The 23,320-nt window shown below is 46.2% G+C and overlaps 3 protein-coding genes and 1 long non-coding RNA gene across 5 annotated transcripts in view; 1 reads left to right on the top strand and 3 right to left on the bottom strand.

The window, feature by feature from the left end:
• The window catches only part of BAAT (bile acid-CoA:amino acid N-acyltransferase), a 21,514-nt gene extending 14,416 nt beyond the window's left edge, over positions 1-7,098 (bottom strand). Inside the window, exon 1 of one of the 2 annotated variants that reach the window (XM_073345695.2) lies at positions 7,011-7,098. The gene's annotated coding sequence lies outside the window, so the exon portion shown is untranslated. The remainder of the gene's footprint in view (positions 1-7,010) is intronic. The other variant, XM_073345693.2, reaches the window with a different exon arrangement.
• Positions 3,943-7,149, bottom strand: MRPL50 (mitochondrial ribosomal protein L50). Its single transcript, XM_073345703.2, has 2 exons — positions 7,011-7,149; positions 3,943-5,455 (listed from the first exon to the last, which is right to left on the bottom strand). The coding sequence occupies exons 1-2, from the start codon at positions 7,094-7,096 to the stop codon at positions 5,065-5,067; spliced, it is 477 nt and encodes a 158-aa protein (XP_073201804.1). The 5' UTR covers positions 7,097-7,149; the 3' UTR covers positions 3,943-5,064.
• Positions 6,470-10,662, top strand: LOC144930570 (uncharacterized). Its single transcript, XR_013635851.1, has 2 exons — positions 6,470-6,560; positions 7,537-10,662. It is a non-coding gene; the product is annotated as an uncharacterized LOC144930570 (long non-coding RNA).
• Positions 10,056-21,723, bottom strand: ALDOB (aldolase, fructose-bisphosphate B). Its single transcript, XM_073345696.2, has 9 exons — positions 21,615-21,723; positions 15,662-15,783; positions 15,148-15,359; positions 14,516-14,570; positions 13,364-13,524; positions 13,021-13,104; positions 12,201-12,375; positions 11,440-11,639; positions 10,056-10,602 (listed from the first exon to the last, which is right to left on the bottom strand). Exons 2-9 carry the CDS (start codon positions 15,771-15,773, stop codon positions 10,507-10,509), a joined length of 1,095 nt encoding a protein of 364 aa, XP_073201797.1. The 5' UTR covers positions 15,774-15,783; positions 21,615-21,723; the 3' UTR covers positions 10,056-10,506.
• Between the last annotated feature and the right edge of the window lie 1,597 nt (positions 21,724-23,320).

Consider the following 23,320-nt stretch of genomic DNA (forward strand, 5'->3'; position numbering starts at 1 on the left):
GCTGTTCAGAAAAGACCAGCAGTTATCTACCTATTATATTGGCACCTTTGACCATGTTAGCTGAACATCAAAAAGAGTGCATGTGTGCTTCTCTCCATCCGTCCAGAAGGGATAACATAGTGGGCAAATATTAGGTTTGAAATATTTCAACTCCCTCAAAACAAATGTTCAGATTTCAAAAGAGTCAACTCAGTCCGTCATCCTGTCAAGGGCTGGATTTAGGGGCAGGTGACCCAGGGTGCCGGGCTTGGGGGGTGCCTGGCCTGGGGTGCTGTTTTTGTTGTTAGCGACAAAAGGGAAAACAGAATGTTTGAAGGAAAATATTTCAGGTGGTCCATACATGGATTCATGTTTCACTAACCTCCTGGAATGTTTCTGTAAGCTTAGAGGAAATGAATTGGCCAGTCTTTAGATCTCTCTGATGCTGTGCTTCATTTTGCGGGGAAAAGGCGAGAAAAATGACTTTCTGAACTAACGGACGAGGGTTAACATTCTAAGGCTGTCACCTAGTGTAACACTATTTAATAGTGGTCCATACAATGTTGGTGCACAGTTTAATTTCTTGATGTTAGTACATATCAGTTATTCTTACAATTAAAAAGTTTCCATAAGCTTAGAGGAAACTAATTTTTTTATTTGCTTATATATGGCATGAATAAATACAGATTTACAGATCCTAGTGTAAATTTATCATCTTATAGCATCTTATATCAAATTTATCATCTTATATCACAGGGATCAATCATGCATGCAAGACATGCATCAAAGTCATGAAATGGGCTACAAATGCAATAAAAAATAAGGTATTCAAAAGTTTAACAAATGGAGGGAGGGGGCGCTGAAGACACTCCTTGCCTATGGCGCCATTTGGTCTAGGGCCAGCCCTGATTCTGCCGAGGTAGATCATTGAACTCCATACAGTTTACCATCCATGGATCTTTAGGACAAAGACCCTCAGGTAACTTGGTTCAAAAACCAGGTTCTGTCACTTAGTATAAACATTAAAGATCCCCAGTGCTTTCTGTGAAATTTTGACTTTGGGCGGGTATCTTTTTGTCAAAAGGAAATTCAAAGTTAGTCAAAAGGAAATTTTTGTCAAAAGGAAATTTGAATTCATTTGCAAATTGGATACTATTAATTTAGGCTTAAATAGAGACTGGGAGTGGCTAAGTCATTATGCAAGGTAGCCTATTTCCCCTTGTTTTTTCCTACAACCCCCCCCCCCCCGACGTTCTGGTTAAACTTGGATTTATGCTGGAAATGGCCCACCTTGATTATCATACACATTGTAAGGAGAGTGGTCAATTTGGATGAACTATTACCAGCAGGAGAGTGAGTTTGTGTGTGTGTTGGGGGGGCGGGGTGAGAAAAACCCACGAAAGCTTATGGTCAAATAAATTGGTTAGTCTCTAAGGTGCCACAAGTACTCCTTTTCTTTTTGCGAATACAGACTAACACGGCTGTTACTCTGAAACCTATCTTTTTGTCGTCACTTCTCCTACACCTGCTATTCCACACATGCCACCTGCCTGCTCCCTTTCACCTCCCCTATGGCTCAATTGCAACAGTGAAGCCATTCTTATAGATACATAGTTTATTATGTACTTTGGGCTCCTTGAAATTAGGGCACTCCATAAATATATGAGAAACCCTATAGGATTTGGTCATTCTCCATTCCAATCCTTTTTGCAAGGTACTTGCAAACTTGACTCACCAGAAACCACTAACAAGACTCCAGTATTTAGAACATCTTTATTACACAGAAATAGTGTAAATTTAATAGGCAGCAGGTTTAAAACAAACAAAAGGAAGTATTTTTTTTCACACAATGCAGAGTCAACCTGTGGAACTCCTTGCCAGAGGATTTTGTGAAGGCCAAGACTGTAACAGGGTTCAAAAAAGAACTAGATACATTCATGGAGGATAGGTCCATCAATGGCTATTAGCCAGGATGGACAGGGATGGTGTCCCTAGCCTCTGTTTGCCAGAAGCTGGGAATGGGTGACAGGGGATGGATCACTTGATTACCTGTTCTGTTCATTCCCTCTGGGGCACCTGGCATTGACCACTGTCAGAAGACAGGATACTGGGCTAGATGGACCTTTGGTTTAACCCAGTATGGCCGTTCTTATGTAAATTGTTTAGAAACACTCACCATGTTCTGTGTTTTAGATGCTGCTAGTGCAGCAGGCTGTATATAGCTAAGACTGTAGTTAGTAAACAGAGTTATTAAGGACCCAACAATGCCTCTGTGGTTTCTTCATCTTATTGGAGCTATAGAACTTATTCTGAGGGAGTTCTATGGCCTGTGTTATAGAGGAGTCAGAGTAGATGATCACAATGCTCCCTTCTAGCCTTGGAATCTATGAATCAGCCCTCAACCATTTCCTGCCTCCCACAATTATGGACAGATTTATATATTTTGGGTTTGCTACATTGCCTCTATTTACACACACTATGCTAGGTGCTGATATGAAAGGTATTTGCATTACAAATGAAGATCTTTCATAGTTTAGGTGAGGATAGTTTAGTTGGGGTTGGTCCTTGTTTGAGCAAAGGGTTGGTCTAGATGACCTCCTGAGATCTCTTCCAACTCTAATCTTCTATGATGCGTTTACAATTCCTAACTTGTAGTATGACATGGGTATCTCCAGAAGTGTGCTTGTGCTGAGTCAACTCTTCTAAATGTGATGCAGTGTATACCCTGTCCTGGCTCAGAAAGGGTTAACGTGGACCTTAGTGGGACCTGGAGGTGGGCCAGGCCTAATTAATGATGAAGCCGAGCTGGGAAGGAGCTGGGTGGTGCTATAAACAGAGGAAGTTTGGAACAGAAGGGGCTATAGGGAGAAACTCTGCAATCATTTTCCCTAGGGCAGGCAGTGAAGAGGCTTGGAGGGAATGAGAAGGCTCTTGCACTGTGAGGAGAAAGCCCAGGGAAAGGCTTTGTAGGAAGGATAGCAGCAATGAGTCTGGTGAAGTGAACCTTGACTGCCTGCCCTAGGGTCCCTGGATTAGAACCCAGTGTAGAAGGCAGGCCTGGGTTCACCTGATAAGGTGGTGTGAAGCCTCTAAGGTGACATGGACTACTGGATACCCTGAGAAAACAGTGAATGGACTACTGGGCTCTGAATTGATAGTGGCAGACTGGCTGGAGGGATCACACATTTGTTTGTTAGACTTCCTATTATCCTAGAAGGGGCAAGACTAAATGTGACCCGACTAGAGAGTGGAGGTACAAGAAGAGGGAGACCAGTGCAAGAACCAGAGTGATTGTCAGCATAAGGTGCTAGAGGAGGAGAGCCTGTTATGCCATGCCCAGTCACAAAGGGATGCACCTATGGTGAGTTAACTTCTACACACCTCTCCCAGCCCACCCATATACATAGCTACCAGAAGTAGCACTGTTTCTACTAAAGCGTCATCCAAAACAATTAAAAGAATCGCTGTGAGGCAAAGCTAGAACTCCTCTGGACTGGGAAGGGAAGAGGCACTTGGGAGTATGAGTTCCCTAGTAACTTTTTGGGAATTGTGATAAAGTGATGGCTATGAAATTTGTTGATTAAAGCAGCAAAATAACCTTTGTAATAGGAATCCGCAATTGAAAAGGAAAGCTGCTCACTGTACTTCAAAACTGACACAACCTATGTTTGCACTCAAGTAAAAATAAATCCTAGAGCAGGAGTGCCACATGTAGATGATGAAAAGGTCTGCTGAGCAATACAATCCAAGCAGTTCTATGCCTGCTCCACAATGCTGCATTATCTGTTAATACAAGTTACTGTAAATGCCTCCTACCCAAAGGGATCCACCCAGGCTCACCATGTGTGATGGTGTAGATACATTCATCCTCCCCCAGACCCACGCTCACACATACCCACAGATGACCACTCTTGCATTTAAACTTGTCTGTGAAAGACAGAAGTCACACATAATCAACACCAGTACATTTCCACACCTTGTCATTTATTTTACATCTCCTTACAAAATGTTTCTATTTTTGTTTCATACATCGTTGATGGGTATGTATATCAAATCACCACCATCTACTCTTGCGGACTAACTATTGGAGATGCACTTACGCTGTGTGGTAAGGAAAACTTCTGAATAGAGTGAACACTGTAATAAGCAACTGCTGAGGGGACCAGAACTCAGTTTCCTAGCATATGGTGGGAGTCCTTAACTAGGAAATGTAATAGCGATACTGAATCTTGGTGATACCTGAAAATGTTTACTTAAGACCATGGTTGTTTTGAGTTAGGCTGGAGCTCATTGTCTAAAAGCAACCAGTTCAGTTTGTTTTGGTACATCCACATAGCAGTTTCTTCAAGAGCAGCCAATTTGTAATCTAAACACCCAACATCTAATGGATTTACAGACTGTGCATCTGGAATTGCTTTTGATTGTACTATTGCTGATAGGACCTACATTTCCACCCCATCCAGAGAAGGCTGACTGTTACAAGATACACTGGAGAAAAGGAGAGGGTGACTTTTTCCCCACCCCTCCTCCACAATCTGCTAGCTCCAGCACACATGAATAAGTCTGACAGATTCCCTCAGTATCAGTCTCTCTCTACATCATATATATGCAAGGTCACAAAGCCGCATTATGCAATACAGATTCCAGTAATGAAGTTTACAGTGGTGCAAGGATCCTCAATCTCTGTTTATCCTCAATCTCTATTACTTGTAGGGTACGTCTACACAGCAAAAGAGACCTACAGCTCTGAGTCTGAGCCTCCTAGTATAAGCCAGAGTCAGTTGACACAGGCTCTGAAACTCGATGCTAGTTTTGTTTGTTTTTACAGTTGTATGTACCCTTAAATAAGGAGCATGGCCTGGAATAGAGGGGATACAAACGTTGTTCTCTTTACTGACCACGCTGTCACTGACGCATCATAACAAAAGCATGGTTTTTTGTTTTTTTTTGAAGCAGTAAGCAGTGTCCTTTAAATCTGAAGATATTTAAATGAACTCCCAATGGAGTATATGATGCGTAGACCATCACCATGATGAATCTCACCTAGACATCATCCCAGAAGTCATCCCTCTTCTCTGGCATGACTCAGTATTCCCACATAATCTTTAGGTTTGAGGGCAGCTCTGCAGTGCATAGCTCATCAAATTTTGAGGCATCTTTGACCTGTGTGCTGTAGAAAGCTAAGACATCCCCAGCAGTGCACATCTGGTGGAGTTGTGAATTGGGGACCGCATGGCCTAGTTCTGCAGCCAATTGTGCCAGCAGGTGATACTTTAACTTGCTTTCTTTTAGTGAAGCCTTTTGCCAGTCCTCAGAGAGTGAGGGTCCAAAAATTTCCCTGACATGAGACTCAAGACGACTCTGGAGATCCTCTGGGGGAAGGTACTTCCTACTGCGTGGTGGGGGACACACCAGGATGGGTGGTTCTTTCACTAGTACAGCTGTTTCAACCTCCTCTGGTTCTTTCACCTTCTTCCTGTTAATCAGAAGGAAGTATTTTAAATCTCCCAGTGGCTATTGAATTGAGTGTCCTTTTCCATTTAGGTTAGATTCCCCTCCTCCCCTGATTCACACTCATTTTTGGTTTCGCTACCACAATTTGATAGCGCTTACATATGCCAGCACTGAAGACAGAGCAAGCTGTTTCCTTCACTAATTTGCATACACACTCAATACAAACATTAGCACTCTGAGCCTAGTCCCAGCTTTTTCCAGAAAGCCCACCTTCAATAATATTCACGGAGCAAGTGCCCCTGCACTTTCACAGCATCTCTGTGAAGCCTCAGACTGAGGTGCTCACAATGACTGAACAAAGGTTTATGGTACTTTAGTGGCACACCTGCAGCGGGGTATTGTGCTAATGTAGCAGCTGTCGGGTAGCCGGGCCCTGGCGGCATGTCTACGCTGCCCTTGGAGTCTGTGTCGCTGAGGGCCTGTCTACACTACGCAGCTTTTAGCGACAAGGCTGTGCCAACACAGCCTTGTCGCTAAAAGCCAGCGTGTGTAAACGCTCTGTCGGTATTTTGTCGGCACTTCTGCAGACAAAATACTTCCAGTCCCACAAGCGGCGTTAGCTCTGTCAGCAGGAGACAAGGCAGTGTTCACACTGCCATTTGCTTCAGCAAAATTTGTCCTTCCCAAGGGGGCTTTTTAAAGTACCCATGAAAGAAACAAGCTTTGTCCACAACGTCGCAGTGTAGACAAGCCCTAAGTCTACAGGACAAGCCAGGCAGATACGAGCTCTCCGCGAGCTCAGCTGCTGTGGCGCGGGCAGTGTTAGTAGGGCTACGCGGTGCCCAGGGCCGGCTCTAGGCCCCAGCAAAACAAGCAGGTGCTTGGGGCGGCACATTTCTAGGGGCGGGATTCCGGCGCTGGCCAGGCCGCCCCTCGAAATGTGGCCCCGCCGCCCCAGCTCGCCTCCGCCTGCTCCCCTGAGCGCGCCGCCGCCGCTCCGCTTCTCCCCCCTCCCTCCCAGGCTTGCTGGGCAGGAAACAGCGGTTTGGCGGCGAGCCTGGGAGGGAGGGGGGAGAAGCCGAGAGGAGGCGCTCCTCCCGCTCCCCTGAACGCGCTCCGCTCCCGCGGTGAGCGAGGGCAGGGGGTTGCGGGGGTGGGGGAAATGCGGCACGCCCGGGGGAGGAGGTGGGGGAGGGGGTGGGAAGCGGTGGAGTTGGGGCAGAGCCGGGAACGGGCGGGGGGGGGGGGGAAGAGAGACGGCCAAAAATTTTTTTTTTTGCTTGGGGAAGCAACAATCCTAGAGCCGGCCCTGGCCCTGCCCACTCGCTACCCGCCGCTGCCAGGCGAGCCCGGGCTGGGGAGGCGAGGAAGCTCGCGACAGCTGGCGGCGAGCTCGAGCAGGGGCCAACCGCCGGCGTGCCGCGCGGCCCCAGCCCGCGGGGGGCGGGGCTGAAGGCTAGAACGAGGCTAGCGCGGCTCGGGCCGGCGGCGCGGCGGGCACTCGAACCCCAGCCCCAAGCCGCCGTCCCTCCCCACTCCGGGCCCGGCCCCGCACCGGGCGCCTCCCTCGCGGTTACCTCAGGCCTCCCCACAATGCCCTGCGCGGCGGGACCCCCAGACGCAGCCGCCTCCAGGCGCGCACGAGCCCACGGGCGGTAGCCATCTTGGAAGCGCCGCAGAAAGACTGCCCCCGCCCCCGACGTAGGGCCCGTGGCACGACGGGAGAGGTCGGACTGTTTCCGGGAGCGCGCGTTGCCTCACGGGAAGGGGAGTCATGGGCTGTTTCGGTCACGTGGGCGAGGCACGGCGCCGCGGGGCGCTCTGGGGGATGTAGTTCGCCTCGGAGCGGCGCGCGGCTGCGGCCTCCGGGGGCTCGTGCCCTGGGTGGAGCTGAGCGGGGTGAGGCCCGGAGGATGCGGGAAGGGTCTGCAGCTGCCGGGGCGCTTGTTGCCATAGCAACCGGGATGGGGCCTCCTCCGTGCCCGTGGGGAGCTGCTGGTGGTGGCCCAGCTGGGGCGGGGGAGCGGCGGCTCCGTGTCACGCCGGGCCCCTGATCTTATGTTGAGTGTTGTGACTTTTTTTTTTTAAATGCTTTTCATAAAGCCCAGGTCTTGATCCAGAGCCGTGATTATGTGGGAATCTCAGCTTTCGCGGGGACCGGGGGCTTAAAGTAAGTTTCTAGCCCTCATGGGTGCGGAGGAAAGCTGGAGAGCGTGTCCCGGTGCAGCCTGAAGACTCAACAAGAGCCCAACGTGTACTTTTCAGATCTCCGTTTTTTTAGGCCTGTCTCGTCATTGGGGCCTGACTCGCGGTTTTTGAACGATGACAGTGACAAAACTGAGCTGCTGCGAAAGCTGCAAGCCTGAGATGGTTGCATCAGCCATGCCTTGGTTCACGGGTATTGGTGTGGTGCATGTGCTCACTTGCATCATTAAATCCCTTTGTTCAGCCTCCTGACTCAGCAATGCATTCGGTTAACAAGCCCCTACTTGGGGTACCTAGAATAGAGCCGGCAGGCAATGAGGATGGTGCATTACACATCACCACATACTGCAGGGGGCTGACTCCAGCCCACCATTCCTTCTTGGCTGGGCTGCCCAGCAGAGGAGCAGCCGTTGAAACAGTTGCAGCATTCACTTTTGAATGGCAGAGGTGTTTTTCAATCTTGGGAACTTTTTGCAGAGAAATGTAATCTTTTAGGGGAAGAAAGGTACTGTTATATTGCACACAACCGTGAGTTACATAGGGTGACTTGACCAAAAGCACCCCATAGTCACACCCTATGCGCTATTGTAATGATCTTTGTACAAAGATACCTTGTGAGGTATCATTTGAAAACTAATAACTTGCTGGTCAATAATGTCTTGGTGCAATGTGTGTAGCAGCATTATATGGGACATTACGAAATCCCCCTGTATGATGTTAGCACACATTCAAAACCACACAGCCATGCCTAGGCAAAGGTTGTTAAACAGGTCTATCCTAAACAGAGGAATGTGTGTTTTACCTCAGTTTATATATAAATAGTAAAGTGGGGCCTCAAGATAGCAGGGAGAGGAATTGACAGAAGATGAAGCAAATTTGCATTTCTGCAAACACAGGTGGGAAGAAAGGTGCCTCCTTCACCACCCTATTCCATATTGCGTCCTTTATTGTTTGAATAATCTTTGCTTTGAGGGGAATCTTCAGAATAACCTAGTTCATGGGTTCACTAGACTATAAAAGAAAGGAGCAGAGAACTCCTAGTGATCGCTCTCTTTCACCTAAGAAAACAAAGGCACCAATATTGTTGGGCCTTGGGGAGAGATCCTTACCAAGGAAAGGGTCAGTCACCATCGTACTGGAAGACTGGGTGAGAGAGGCGATCTTGAACAAAGCCTTGCTAGATTAAGTTTTAGACTTGTAGATGTGTATTTTTCACTTTTATTTGCTTATAACCATTTCTAACTTTATCTGTCATACTTGAATTCACTTAAAATCGTATCTTCTTTTGTTAATAAACCTGTTTTCTTTTTTTAAAATCTAAACCAATCCAATGCTGAGTTTAGACTGAATTGTTCGGTAACTCCAGTTAAAGTAGCAAACTGTTGAATATTGACTCTTTACAGGAGCAATCAACCTTTAGTATTGGAACTGTTCACGAAAGGGCTGGACAGTGCAGAACACCTGATTTTGGAAAATTTGGAACTGGGAGTGTGTTGGGGTCACCCTGCAAGTAGTAACCAAGTCTGGTGAAAGCCAGAGTGTGACTGATGTTTTGCTAACAGGCTGTCGGGGTCAGAGCTGCTGGACCAGGGCTGTGGCTGGATACAGACCCTCAGGGTGTAACCTGCATGGTGGTAGACTGTGAGCAGCTCAGGTTGGGAAATACAACTGCAAAGCATTGTGAGGCATCCAGGGTTACAGGGCAGGCTGTGATACAACCCCTCGCTCGTTTGGATTGAACCCCAGAATGTGATAGTGACTACAAGTTTACAGAGAGTGTGCACTGGATCAGTATCTAAGAGGCAGCAGGACCTAGTGGACAGAGTCTGCCTGGGAACTCAGGAGACGGGTTCTCTTTCTGGGGTTCTGAGTAGCTTTGGACAAATCACATAATGTGTCTGTGCTTCAGTTTCCTCAGTCTGTAAAATGGGGATAGTACTGTTTATTTCCTTTGTAAAGTGCTTTGGGATCTGTGTATGAAAAGTGCCATGTAAGAGTTAGGTATTATACGCACATCATTAACTCAGCTCTCAAAGTCCTGTCCCAATATGCACCAGGCTCAGCATAAAATTGAAGAGAAGGATTCTCTGGACACAGTCTTTGGAGGTAGCTTTAACTGTCTATGGCTATGACCCTGAAAGCTGTGCCTTGCAGGCAGAACCCTGAGCTCACCTGAAGGCCCTCTGAACTCACATTGCAGGATCAAGGCCTAAGTCATTATCAGAAATGCAGAGTTTCTTATTTTTTTTAAATATGTTTTTGATCTCATTGGCTGTTCACAGGCAATTATTTTGTCTGGTTTAGTTTGTACACGTAAAATTCAACAAGCAGTTGAAAGTAAGCTCAAGGTGTATATGTGCACTTGTGAGACAGAATTAAACTTACATTTTAATTGTGTGTGAATCAGATGCACATAATTTCACAGTTGCAGATGCTTTATTCACAGCCCATAGATTGAAACCAATATCTATAATGTGTAATACAGGAGTCCAGTGTGCTCTCTCCAGCTGCAGAGTGTGGTTTTGGAGGGGGCCTGTGCTTTATTTGCTAGTGAACAGAGAAAATTGATGGCATGGGACGAAAATTGATGCCCGCATTCCCATGTTTCTAGGGTACAAAGTAAAAAACCACCCTTTCAGGGGGAGAGACCGATTTGGTAAATTATCAATGGCAGTAGGGGCTAAGTCTGTAAAACAGGTACCATTTTCTTGGATAAGATTAGGTGATTTTCTCCCTACATTTTAGGATTAAAGTGTGCGGTTGAGCCCATAGTTTGAACCCACATGATTTCCAGGTTCCTTTACAGAGTTAGGATTTTTCCTTTTTCAGTCCCCCTAGAGGGACAGGGTGGTAGTATAATCCCACACCCTAATATGTGTAGCTGGCAGTGAAAAGGGACTGTTTCGCAGCTCCATCACTCTTCCCAGAGACAATATATTGTCCTTTGGATGCTAACCCGTTAATCTGAAAAAACAAAAAGGAGGGAGAAACAGTTACCCAGAGGAGAGAGTAAAAAAAAACAAACAGGGAGAAGTAAAGAACACAGGGAAATAAGGAGTGCTTCTGTGAATTCCCAAACAAAATTTACGAGGGGGATTGGAGAATTTAGGAAACAGATAAGATAAAGACTGTTATACTTCTAAGGCAGAATGGTAATGATCAAAAGTTATTGCATCTGATAGCTATCTGTAGGCCTATATAAAATGAGCTAACCATCTCAGACAACTTTACCCATATTGTAAACATGTCCACAGAAATTACCTTTAATTAGCATCCTAGTTGACAGTCTCAGCAAAGAAACCAAAGATTGATTGGGTAAGGAGAATAAATAGAGTGACCAGATAGCAAGTGTAAAAAATCAGGATGGGGGTGGGGGGAAATAGGTGCCTATAGAAGAAAAAGCTCCCAAAATCAGGACTGTCCCTATAAAATCGGGATATGTGGTCACCCTAAGAATAAACCACCTACTTATGCTTACAGATGTCTGCAGAGTAGATCTAAGGACTATTATTGGGGCTTTGAGGGGAAGTTTGCACAGCAGTTTCCTGTGTTAGACTTGTATGTGGGGCTGTCAGCCAAGAACCAAACTCAAGAAAGAAACATCCTTGGATGAACATGAAACACAAGGATGGATCAAAGCAACAGGCATCTTTAGAACTTGGGGAACATGTCCCCATTTATCACACAATGTGTTGTGCAGTATCTCTCTGAAGTAGGGTGATGGTTCTTTTAAAGATCTGGACTTAGAACTGGAAGGTCTGGAGTCTGCTCAGTCATGATAATGAAGTGAAGGTCCCATACCTGTGCCCGTTTGCAAAATGCCTCCTGCGTAGCCTTCTTGTTCTCAGGTTTGCCAGCCCAAGCAGCAAGTGCTGATGCCTGCAGAGCCCGTCCATATGAGAATGTCAGCTTCCAGGGTTTGGGCAAAGAACACTGGTTGATGGCACTGAGGTTGAGAGAAGCTTCCTCTTCACTTTGGCCTCCAGACAGGAAGCAGATTCCTGCAGGAGGGGAAAAAAAGAAGACTTAAAAGTTTAGAGACCACTGATTCACTCTGATGTCCTGAGATGAAGCAGAATCTTGTAGTGGAGGGAGCAGGAACATAAAGAATCACAAATCACTGTTTTCCCAGGGAAGGCATTTAGGTGAGACTGAAGAGAATTAGGTCAACTGTATATCCATAGATAATGTATCCTATCAGTCCTCAGTGAAATTACATATGATGCCCAGTCAAATCTACCACTGGTGTCTGCTGTTCTGTCCATAACTGGAGATGCAACAAATTCTCTTAAAATCTACCAGTGCAACAACCACACAACCCAGCCCCTTGGGAACAGAACAGGTCATTAAATGGAAGCAAATGGAGACATGTAAAGGGAGACTCAACAAGGGAGACATGGTGGACTGACCCCTCCCACTCAGGTCTTACTGCACCTCAGTACATGAGACTTGATGGTTTCAAATCACGATAGGTCCTACAAGCAACCCTAATAAGCGTTTGAGTCACTTGGATGGATGATCCTTGTGTCTGCATGGAGAAGCAATGGATAATAATGAGTTACCAGGAACAGCAGCAGGAACAGTGCGATCGAGGGCAGTGACTGTTGCCATGGCTACCTCCTGAGGGGTGTACTTCTTGGGGCAGGAATGCCCAGCAGTCACCATATTCGGTTTCAGCAGTGTTCCCTCCAGGTAGACATGATGATCATTCAGGGCTTTGTAGACAGTAGCCAGGACCTGGGAAACAATGAGAACAGGAGGATCGTTCAATGCTTATTCATGTTCGCTCAATGCTTGGCTTCACTCCCATACTGATTCACCAGTGGGATCCAGGTCTGCAAACCTGCTGTAGAGGGACAACCTATATCTGGGGTGAGAGTGGAATTCACTGTCCATGTTTTATCCAGGCTAGGCTTCAACCCTCCTTCCATCACTTTACCAACAAGCCCTCCAAACCTGCTATGGAGAAATATTTGTCCCCTGGGATGATAGAGAAATTCATTCTCCATAGTTATGGAATTCTTGGCTTTAGCCCCTCAAACCTACCTTGCTCTGGAATGGGAAAGTTACAAAATATGGAATGGTAGTGGAAACATGGATGATACCTCTTCTCTTAGAAGGGTGAGCCCTTCTCAGTGAGGAAACAGGGTAGCCTCGTGGCTAGGGCACTATTCCCACCTCTGCCACCTACTTACTGTGTGACCTTAGGCAACTTGCTCAACCTTTCAGTGCCTCCTTCCATCCCCCACCCCACCCTCCATCTGTAAAATGGAGAAAAGAAAGTGCTTTGAGACTTATGGATATAAAGCTCTGTTTAAGAGCTAAGTATTGTTATTATTATTATGCTGATTGATGAAAATGTCTGGTAGGTAAGAATCTTACCTTCTCTGTAACATACTGACAGCGCTGGAGGTCATGCTCTCCATCGGGTAGGACCTCCGGTTCTACAATGGGCACCAACCCATGCTAAGAATGGAAAAACAGAAGTCAGTGGAGGTCTGGACAAGAGACTGCCCTATCAGGGATAACCTGAGAAAGGGGTAGTAAAGCAAAGAGAACTACCGGAAAAGAGAAGATACCAACAGACTCTCTCAGCATGACAGACAAAGAAGCCTCCTCTCAAACACATGGGAACTATTTCAAAAAAGAGTAGGAAAGGACACCACTTATTCCCACATCATAAGAAGGGAGGGAACTATTTCACACACACATTGAGAGTTTATACCTGCTGGCAGATGCTGGCATAGCGTGCCAGTGTGTTGGCATTCTCCTGGATGGCTAGAGTGGAGGGAGTTGTTTCTGTGATCTTCAGCACAGCACGCCACTTGCCAAAATCAGCACCATCCTTCTTATACTGGGCGCAGCGCTCAGCGAGCCCATCCAGCCCTGCAAGTATTAAAGGGAAAGGAAGGTGCCTTAGTTAGAGCCTCCAGATTTATGTGGCCGGGGCTGAACTTTGTGTCCTCTACGCAACCCTGTGGAGGTGGGGATGCAGAGTGAGTGCGGGGGTGGAGGTGGACTGTGGCTCCTACCTTCTTCTCATGGAGACTGCTATTGTGTGGTCCCTGTGCAGACTACATGCCCAATGCAGTAGCTGCTCACAGTATGGCCCTCAGAGAATGGGGTTCCTTAAATAGACAGAGCTAGGATGGTAACTAGGGAAACCCTGGGTATAACCTATGGTTAGCAAAGCCTCTGGGACAGTAATCATGCATAGTGTTGGAAACAGGAACTGCTGCACAAGGTCAGAGGATTAGTACATAAAATCTGATCTCCTGATTCTGACTATGTAAAACCTGATACCTCAGAGGACCACTAGTCCCATCTAATTTCACCCCCCAAAATACACATGAACAACCCTGTAATGTTAACTTGTGGGGGGTGAAGGGATAAACCCTTTCTGATCCCAGCTGGTGATCAGTTTTATGCCTTGAAGCAAGACAGAGTTCTTGTAACTTACTACCCTTCTGCCTACTTATTACCTTGCAGCCCCTGGTGCTGCTGGCAGCGCTCATCAAGCCAAAAGGGATGTTTCTGGGCGGGGGGAGGCTGCTCTCTGCATGCTGGCTGGTACCTGGAGGGCTGTGGTGGTGGTGGAGTGCATTATGCCTAAGTGTGTAAGAGGGGAGCAAGGGGTGCCAGTGAGCACATGCCCCCCCCACACCCTCCTGTGCCTTTGGAGGTACTCTTTTGCTCCTGCCCTCTGCAAGCACAATACTTTCAGCTACTGCTGCTTGTATAGTGCACCTGCTTTTCCCTGCCCCACATGGCATTCACTTTAAGAACCATAGCTGAGCCCTAAATACTCCAGTCATTTAAATCTCTCCTTGTCAGGAAATGCAACCCCATTCTTCATGGTTTAGAGGAAATGTCTCACCTTGAATGGTGGTTTCTCCATTAGTTCCTGCCAGCGGGGCTGTTCCTTTATCAAGCTACGGGAGGTACATGGAAAGGAAGACGTGTTAACAATTAACAGATCAGTATAATTTCTGCTACTGTAACCCAGAGCTAGTATAGACTCCTCAGCCTTCATCAGCAGGAGTCACTGTGACAAATGGTGCAGGAGCTCGGTGGGCAGAGTCACTGGAAGAGACAGAAAACAAGCGCTGGGGAATGGGGAAATTGCAGGAGAGAACAATGCATGACAATGAACAAACAAAGCATTGGGAGTGGGAAGCAGAATTGTTGGTGGGAACAACCCCAGAACTCAAGGAGTTGGGGAGAGTCACTGGAGAGGATGGAATCAAGAGCCTTGAGGACAAGGGGATGGAAGGGTGAAGCAAGAGCTCTAGGGGGTGGTGGGATTTGCTGGATAAAACAGGTCAGGATCAGTGGCTTTAGCTGTGCCTTGGCTAATAGTACAGGAGCACTGGCTGCAGCGGTAATGCAGAGAATGGTGCCAGAATGACAAAAGAGCATTGCTTGTCAGCGAGATCCCTGCCTGGGCACAGTTCACACTGGGAAGGGCTCTGGGGCTATTGTGCCAGCAGGGCCCTTGGAGAGATTCACCTTTATTCCCACCACAATGCCTTTGTCTTTGATGACATCTGGGAATGGCTTTCCACTGCTGTCCTTCTGATAGAGGGTCTCATGGAAAAAGATCACGCCCCCAATGCTCTGATTGATGGAGGCATCCGAAGAAAAGAGGATCTCTCGGAAGGCACGGCGATTTTCCTCTGTGTTCTCCACCTTGATCCTCTGCAGTCTGCTCCCCATAGTACCTAGCAAGAGGGGCTGAAGGTCAGAGAACATGATATTGGGAATGATTGTCCTTTCACTTATCTTGTATAATTGCAAGGATGGTGTAACTTAGAATTAGGCCTTCTGTGACTGTGCAGACCTGGGCTTCTCTCCTCAGCCCATGCCCTCATAGTTCTGTCTACGGACACCAACCCTGCCCTGATGGACCACTTGCTCCTGAAGAAAGATGGAGATTGATTGACTCCTGCTTGGGATCTCAAATTATTTGAAAAGCAAAATGGCTTGAAGGTCACTAAGAAATATCAATAACTGTTCAACTCACCCACAGACTCATCCGCAGCCAGGATCCCCTTTCCTGGAGCCACAATCCGCTGTGCTATGTCAGACAGAGCCTTCTTCTGCTCTGGAGTCAGCGCTGGAAACTGGTGGGTCATGATGGCTATTCTGGAGAAGACACAGAGACACCCATTGTTTCATACTGAGGTCTGTTGTGGATAGTGTTTGTAAAATCACATTGATTGGATATAGACACAACAATCTCATGTATCTCCTTCTGGTGGGAGTGAGGTTCTCTATATTCTTCAAGGAGTCCGGTGGCACCTTAAAGACTAACAGATTTATTTGAGCATAAGCTTTCGTGGGTAAAAACCCCACTTCTTCAGATGCATGGAATGAAAATGACAGATGCAGACATAAATATACTGACACATGAAGAGAAGGGAGTTACCTCACAAGTGGAGAACGAGTGTTGACAGGGCCAATTTGATCAGGGTGGATGTAGTCCACTCCCAACAATAGAGGAGGAGGTGTCAATTCCAGGAGAGGCAAAGCTGTTTCTGTAATGAGCCAGCCACTCCAAGTCCCTATTCAAGCCCAAATGAATGGTGTTAAATTTGCAAATGAAGTTTAGTTCTGCTGTTTCTCTTTGAAGTCTGTTTCTGAAGTTTTTTTGTTCAAGTATCGCTACTTTCAAATCTGTTATAGAATGTCCAGGAAGACGGAAGTGTTCTCCCACTGGCTTTTGTATGTTACATTTCCTGATGTCCAATTTGTGTCCATTTATTCTTTTACGTAGGGACTGTCCGGTTTGGCCAATGTACATGGCAGAGGGGCATTGTGGGCACTTGATGGCATAAATAACATTAGTAGACGTGCAGGTGAATGAGCCTCTGGTGGTGTGGCTGATGTGGTTGGGTCCTCTGATGGTGTCGCTACAGTAGATATGGGGACAGAGTAGGCAACGAGGTTTGCTACGGGGATTGGTTCCAGGAAAGACCTAGGGAGAAGCCTGGGAACCAAAGGAGAGGCTGTGTTAACCACAGCTTACTGGGAAACAACACTAGGGGCTCAGAGGTAGGAAGTAGCCAGGGAAACAGCAGCACATGTGAATGGTGTAGTGGTGCTGAGTACACCACAATGCCTTGCCTGCCACAGCATGGGGCCAGAGTTAGAGCGGTTGGGGTGGGGTTATAGAGCCAGGCTGGCAGGGCAATGGTGCAGATTAGGATTACACCTCTAGAAGGAGCAGCCCATTTTAACACAGCTGGAACCCAGAGCAGAAAGTGTCTCTGTGCTCCCTCATCAGCCCCAAGGAGGGGGATCTAGAAGCATCGACACAAGGATTACTGAGCACAGGATGGGGCTGAGGTGTGAGCCCAGAGGATGGGTTAGGGAGTAGCTTGCGAGGGGTGAAAGGATCTCTTGTTACCCCAGAGGGGGTCCAAACTAGACATGACTTTGAAGGGCTAAGTCGTGGGCACAAACAGGCCATTGCAGGTTCAGGGAAACGATCAACAGGGGATGCAAGAAGTGAAGACTCCTGCAATGCCATGACATGATGACAGAGGATGCTATTGTGGTGAGTGGAACTGCTTGCATCTACCCATTAGACATGTCGCGTCCCATTTAATTCTCTAATTTACATGCTTAGGCACCGATCCTTGAACCCCACTGTCTTCAATGGGACTCTGTGCAGACCAGCTTTTAGCATGCGCTTGGTATCCTATAATATGGCCTAAACAAGAGCTAGCACTGAGCTAGCTCAAAACACTTCAGTAGCATTACTGTAAGTTTTAGGGCCAATCTGGGGCACCCTTACTCAGGTCAACAAGCAGTAATTCACATGAGCAGTCACATTCACTTTAAGTGTTCCCTAATGTAAGGGTTGTACAAGCTGGTCCTTTGTGTTCTGGACCCTTACTACAGGGCACTGTAGAATCCTCCCAGAGAAAAAGATATATTTAGATTTTTTTTCTCCACTATTTTCTGAGGTCTTGGAAAAGGGTCAGGACAAATATCTACACCCAGTGCGTATGGCAAGGAAATCTGTGATACAGTAGATGGAATCTACCTGTTAAGAGTGGCAATGAGATGATGTAACAAGTGAGTAGTTAGCTCTCTGTGGTGCACAGCAGTTGTGTGGGAGACAGCTGTGAATCACAGTATGGGATGGTGGTTTTGCTGGAAGTTAGACCAAGGCATGGTGATTTCTAGGTGCCCTGTATACCTGCTTAGTGATGACCCTTGAGCTGAGAAAATTTGAGAGTGATAACATAACACATACACCACCAGCCAATCAGAATCTCACTTTTGAGTTTCAGCTTCTGGCCCATGAGTGTTGTTTTTCTGTTTATTGTAATTGTTCACAAAACAGATAGAGGGGAGGAAGAGCAACAACAAAGGAAGAAAAATACAGAAAATGCACAAAATCAGATGCAGCGTGGTGGCTAAATAGAATGTTCTGCAGAGCTTTCCAGCAAGCTCTGCTGGTGCTTTAAACAAACAGGGCTGTTTGTCTAACCCAGTCCCTGCAGAGAGGCAGCTGGCCCAGAAAAACACAGCAATGAAAGTAAATATTGCTGTGTTGGAATTTAGACCTTTCCCCAGTAGGCGCAGTGGTGCAATGCAGAAGGGAAATATTGTCACAGACATCAGCACAAACATTGCATTCAGTTAATATTACAACAAAATGGACTAAAGTGCAGGCACACATGGGGATGGGAGAGGGAACCTGGGGAAGAATTTCAGTGTTAGCATGTTGCACTTCAGAGCGGGTTAGAAACATCTGTTCTTTCTTTATGCCTTTCCCTTGGCTATTACCCTCAGTACTTTGTTTCTTACATACTTTGAGTGTCAGGTTTAGAATATCATTTGCCCATTGGAGAAACCAGTTGTGTTATAACATCTGGGTTCTGGACAGCAGAAAAGAGGGGATGCAATTGGCACAGGTGATCATGATTGTCTTTTATCTCTCCTTTATATAAAATATGTCAAATGTGCAGGGAACATGTTGACCACTTGGCCCTCTCTGGGTTTATGCAGCTTTGTCTGCACAATTACTTGTGAGCACAATTCTTCAGCACTTGTGTACATTCACATTTACACACTCAAAACCCCATTTGTATGCACAAATCATGTGCAAGTAGATCTGTGTGAGTGAATTTTACCATTGTGCACAGAAATGGTAGTGCTTAAAGTGTGTGAAAGTGATTTGAATGAGTAAAAGCTGAATGTGTACCATTGGATGTGGGTGGGGGTTTTAAAATGTGGCTCATAACAAACAGGCAAAAAGTACAAGACCTGAGTCTGATTTCTGGTTCAGCTGTCTGTTGGGGACACTGGGATGGAAAATTTAACCTTTTGCATAATGGAAACAAAAGTAATAAGTGCTTGTGCAATGGCTGGCATCTTGGCCAACAAAAAGGATTTAATTGGGGACCGCCAGAGCTAAACGCATGAGTTGCTTGAGCTATGGAACCAGGCTTCCCCTATGAGACCTGCAATAGATCTGCATTCTCTGTGGATCATGTACAGAGAGTGATATGTGACACACTGATACGTGTGTTAAACTTGGAAGATGCAAACTGCTCTAAAATGCTTAATACTTGTATTATTCTATTGACTTGAGAAAAATTATTCCTCCTAAACAAAAGCAGGGAAAATCCTCTCATTCCCGGGGAAATGAGGAAGGGAATTGCCTGAAAGTATGGCAAAGAAAATAAGTAAGAACCTCTAAGAGAAGAAACAAAGAAGCATTGGTGTAGAATACAAAGCAAATTGCCCTTTTGGAAATGCATTTAGAATTAAAAAGGCTGGTTGGCCCAAAACAGATGTGAAGGAAGAGAGAAAGTAACACGCACACTCAAGAGTGCATGAGGGACAGAGAGGCGGCTGTTAGAGGAACAAGTGAGGAATTAACCGTTCATGACTACAGGAAATGAGGAGCGTGAAGCAGGGGCTCCCTTTTCCTCTCTTGTACAGCAATCTTGTACTTACATTCATTCTGGTGCTCATAAGACAGAAAGCCAGGGCACTGTCCTACCATGCCGTGAATGGGAACATTATCCAGAAATAGTTAAAGCACTGAATTTTACACATACAAGCATACATGCTGAACATTAAATCAACAGCCATGTTTACAAAACTAAAATAACTGCTAGAGAGAGAAAAGCCATCCCAGTGCCAATCAGCATCTCATGTGGCTTTGATGGTGGTGAGTATATATACTGCACTGTCCTACAGGCGCAAAGACAAAACTGTAGATGTAAAGCATGTAGATTAGGGGGTGGGTCCCCTCTGCCAAGTGTCAGAGGAGGAAGGTTTGTAAGGGATCCTTTCTGTGTGTCTTACAGAAGAGGAAGTTTCCCCTTTGTGCACAGAAAAGGAGTGGGGAGTGTAATGTAACAAAATGCCTCAGATCTGGAAAAACGCCTAGATGAAGGATTCAGACTGCCACTGCCTTAGGAAAATGAGCAAGCACTTATGATGAAGATGGTGATTTTGTCCAAGTTCTCTCAAGTGGCTGGAAGATCAGACCTCCCAATTCCCTAAAAAACCTGATTGCCAGCTGTTTGGTTTTCTGTGTGCAGGTAGTGGGCATACATGCACCATGGCTTTTCTTATAGCAACTTGTAAGGTAAGGTTTTGCTGAAAGAATACTAAATATCTATGGGTGTTGTAGGGGAGAGGAGAGGGAGCGAGGAACTTTCCCCCATCTTATCCTTTGCTTTGGGGGCAGGCATCAAGTGGCCCTTGCACCAGACTAGCTAAGGTCACATTGTCCGCTCCAAAGTGGGTGGGAGGGTATAGGGCACGTGTCTCCACTGGCCAGCAGAGCTTATGGCTGCAGAAGGGAATGGACACTGCTCTGCATTCCCCTCTATGCTCAATGCTGCTGCATCTCCTTTTTGGTGACGGGCACCGGGAAACAGGTGCCCTGAGGACTAGGGAGTGGCTGGGTCATATACGGGACTATTCCAGCAGCTGGAAGACAGGTGGGTTAGAGCACTCGTTTTCAGGTGCTGAGGATAGTTTCTTCTTGGTGGTGACTGCGGTGGTGGCATGCCCTGGTGGGTAGTGGTAGGACTGAGGGATTGTGGGAGGGTTCTGCCATGCTGGCAGTTGGCACTTTTCCCTGGAGTAGATGGAAAGTACTGGCAGGTCCCCTCGAGAGCTCTAGTCCTTGGGATGCTAGCAGGGGCAGTGTTGGTGTTTTGGTGAATTAGGAGGTTGAGGGTGCTGGCTTGGGGATGATGGAGGGGTCCGCAGCTGCCAACGAGCCTATTCATGTTCCGTAGCTCTGAGCAATTTACTGAAGATGACTGTTCTCATCCTCTGTATTCAAAGGGGTCCGACTCCACTGCTAGTACAGTGGAATATTTCTGCCAACAGCTTCTGTTACCTCTTTTCATGTAGCCTTTTTTCAAGACTATCCTATGTCCCCTTATCAAAGTCAGTCTCACCAGCACTACTGCTATAATACTTCAGAGGAAATTAAACACTGAATGCAGGTTGCAACACTTCATCATCCCTGACTGTGCAATGTGCATGCAAGGAATAAAAAGAAGATTGCATTCTGCAGCTACAGCCCAGATCTTCCCACATGCACTTACACAAATCACCATTTAAACAAAGTAGCAGAAAATGACACAGAGACAAACACACAGGCTATTGATCCAGTCTCCTGAATTACAGATGAGGATTATGTGTTCACATTCGCTTCTTCCAGGTGTTCTTTGTTACAAATTTAAGCCAAAATAGTTAGCAATTTCATCAAATGGGGCTTATTACATTTATAGAAGATAGATGAGAGAGATCACTGCAGAAAAAAGAAAAACTAAGAATGAACGCGTTTCTTTCCTGATTTGGCTAGCGATGTCATAGTTTTACAAGCTGTTCCTGACAAAGCAAAATCCACACATTTACAGAAAAGATACATATTCTCTCCTCCCCCCACATTCAGATCAGAAATGAATCAGTAGTTTATTATCACTCACTGTTTGAGGACAGTTTCTCCTTCTCTGCTAAAAGTTCCTTCTAAGGTAGCTGCGGCCAAATAGGTCCAATCTCCCAACTCCCAAACTTTTTATAACTTTCTCACCAATATTTTTTTTTCTCCCTCCTCTTCAGGCTGTTTGAGGTGGTGTCTCTATGCAACACCTCTGATTGGCTGAAGGACCATAAATCTGCCCAGCCAATCAGATTTATTCTCTTTCTCATATACCGGCTTGGAAGAATTATAGTTTTGTTTCTTTCCAAGTGAGAATGACAAATTCTGTAAAGATTCTTTTGACAGATCAGTTCAACAGCTTCCTTGTCCCTTTTAAGACATAGAACAAATTATTGCAAGACCTACACTGGAACATGCTTACAGTGAACCTGGCTAGAGCTTGCATTTTAGGGCCAGATCCTTAGCTGGTGTAAATCAGCATAGCTCCATGGCATTGCAACCCTCTGATTTGGTCCCTTGGGGCCAGGGCCCATGTGTTCCCTTGGATTTTGTATATGGCTTGCAAAGTGATGAAGCTCAGTTTGCAATCTTAGTAATAGAGTCAGTCTCTGGTAATAGTGCAGCAGAATGAAAGTCACAAATTGCTTCAGTGCATTGCAGTGTGCAAATTGGAATTCTGTTTGTGGGGTGAAATTCACCCGAGGAGGACAGGTGAGCACAAGACCTATTCAACACTTAAACCCTCAGATTAGGCTTATGTGGTGCATACTATTCACTGTGAAAAACAAATGAATTCTCTGTACGTGGCTTCCAGGGCATCTATGCTCATACTGCTGATACTTTCAGTTTGTCAAATCACAATAGACAAGGCTGATTTTTTCCTTAGGCTTTTCATATTCTAGGTAGCCCACCACAGTGGGGTTGGACACATATAGTACAGGGACTGCATTAAGCCAACGTCAGACTCTTAGCAATGGCACACATAGTAGCCTTGGACGTTAGAGCTTGTTTTAACTGAACAATGCAATGTTTGCTTGGCCACTGACGTTCTCTGTCTGTTTTTTATGGCGTGTGTCATAACCTTCAGGTGAGCAGCAGCTGCCAGACACTTGTTGAAGGAATTGTGGCTTCTTATCAAAGGAGGGCACCTTCACGAGGCCAGCACCCTCCCACACTGAGCTTCTCCACCCCTTATGGTGTGAGACTTGGACCATGGCAAATGCACAATTAGAGCTAATGCAGGGCCAAACCCTCAGCTGGTGTAAATAAACATAGCTCCATGAAAGTCATTGGCGTTACAGTGATTCGCCCTAGCTGAGGATGTGGTCTGTTATTTCTTCCTTTCACTTTTTACTTCCTTCCTGATAAGCCTGTTTGCAGAATAACATGGATGTATAGCCATTGTGGTGAATATCTATGGCCAGAAAACCCTAACTGCCTTGTGGTATCTGTTTCATTATTTGATACATCTCTCACCTGGGGACTCCATCCCTTCCAGAGAGATGGATTCAGTGATCTAATTAACTGTTCTTCACCGCTAACTGCTGTGATCCTATATAGTAACAACCGATATTTATCGTGACAAGCCTTATTAAAGGGATCTGGTGGGGGTAAGCAGGACAGGGGTAGTTACCATACCAACATGCTCTTTTCAAATTTGTCCTGCTCCTTTGAATGCCCCAGAGAAAACCCAGCTTGGAACCTTGTTTCTCCTGATCCTTTTGAAAGCTCAGTGGTGCTCCAGGGTGTATC

Source organism: Lepidochelys kempii, chromosome 5 (genome assembly GCF_965140285.1).
Source record: "Lepidochelys kempii isolate rLepKem1 chromosome 5, rLepKem1.hap1, whole genome shotgun sequence".
Taxonomy (NCBI): Eukaryota; Metazoa; Chordata; order Testudines; family Cheloniidae; genus Lepidochelys; species Lepidochelys kempii.

Excerpts from the sequence above, each read along its gene's own strand:
- ALDOB (XM_073345696.2), bottom strand. The coding sequence starts at position 15,773 with ATGACCCACCAGTTTCCAGCGCTGACTCCAGAGCAGAAGAAGGCTCTG. Across the intron at positions 13,525-14,515 it reads TGGAGAAACCACCATTCAAG|GGCTGGATGGGCTCGCTGAG; the intron begins GTGAGACATTTC and ends TAATACTTGCAG. Across the intron at positions 13,105-13,363 it reads ATGCCAGCATCTGCCAGCAG|CATGGGTTGGTGCCCATTGT; the intron begins GTATAAACTCTC and ends TTCCATTCTTAG.
- MRPL50 (XM_073345703.2), bottom strand. The coding sequence starts at position 7,096 with ATGGCTACCGCCCGTGGGCTCGTGCGCGCCTGGAGGCGGCTGCGTCTG. Across the intron at positions 5,456-7,010 it reads GCATTGTGGGGAGGCCTGAG|GAAGAAGGTGAAAGAACCAG; the intron begins GTAACCGCGAGG and ends TCTGATTAACAG.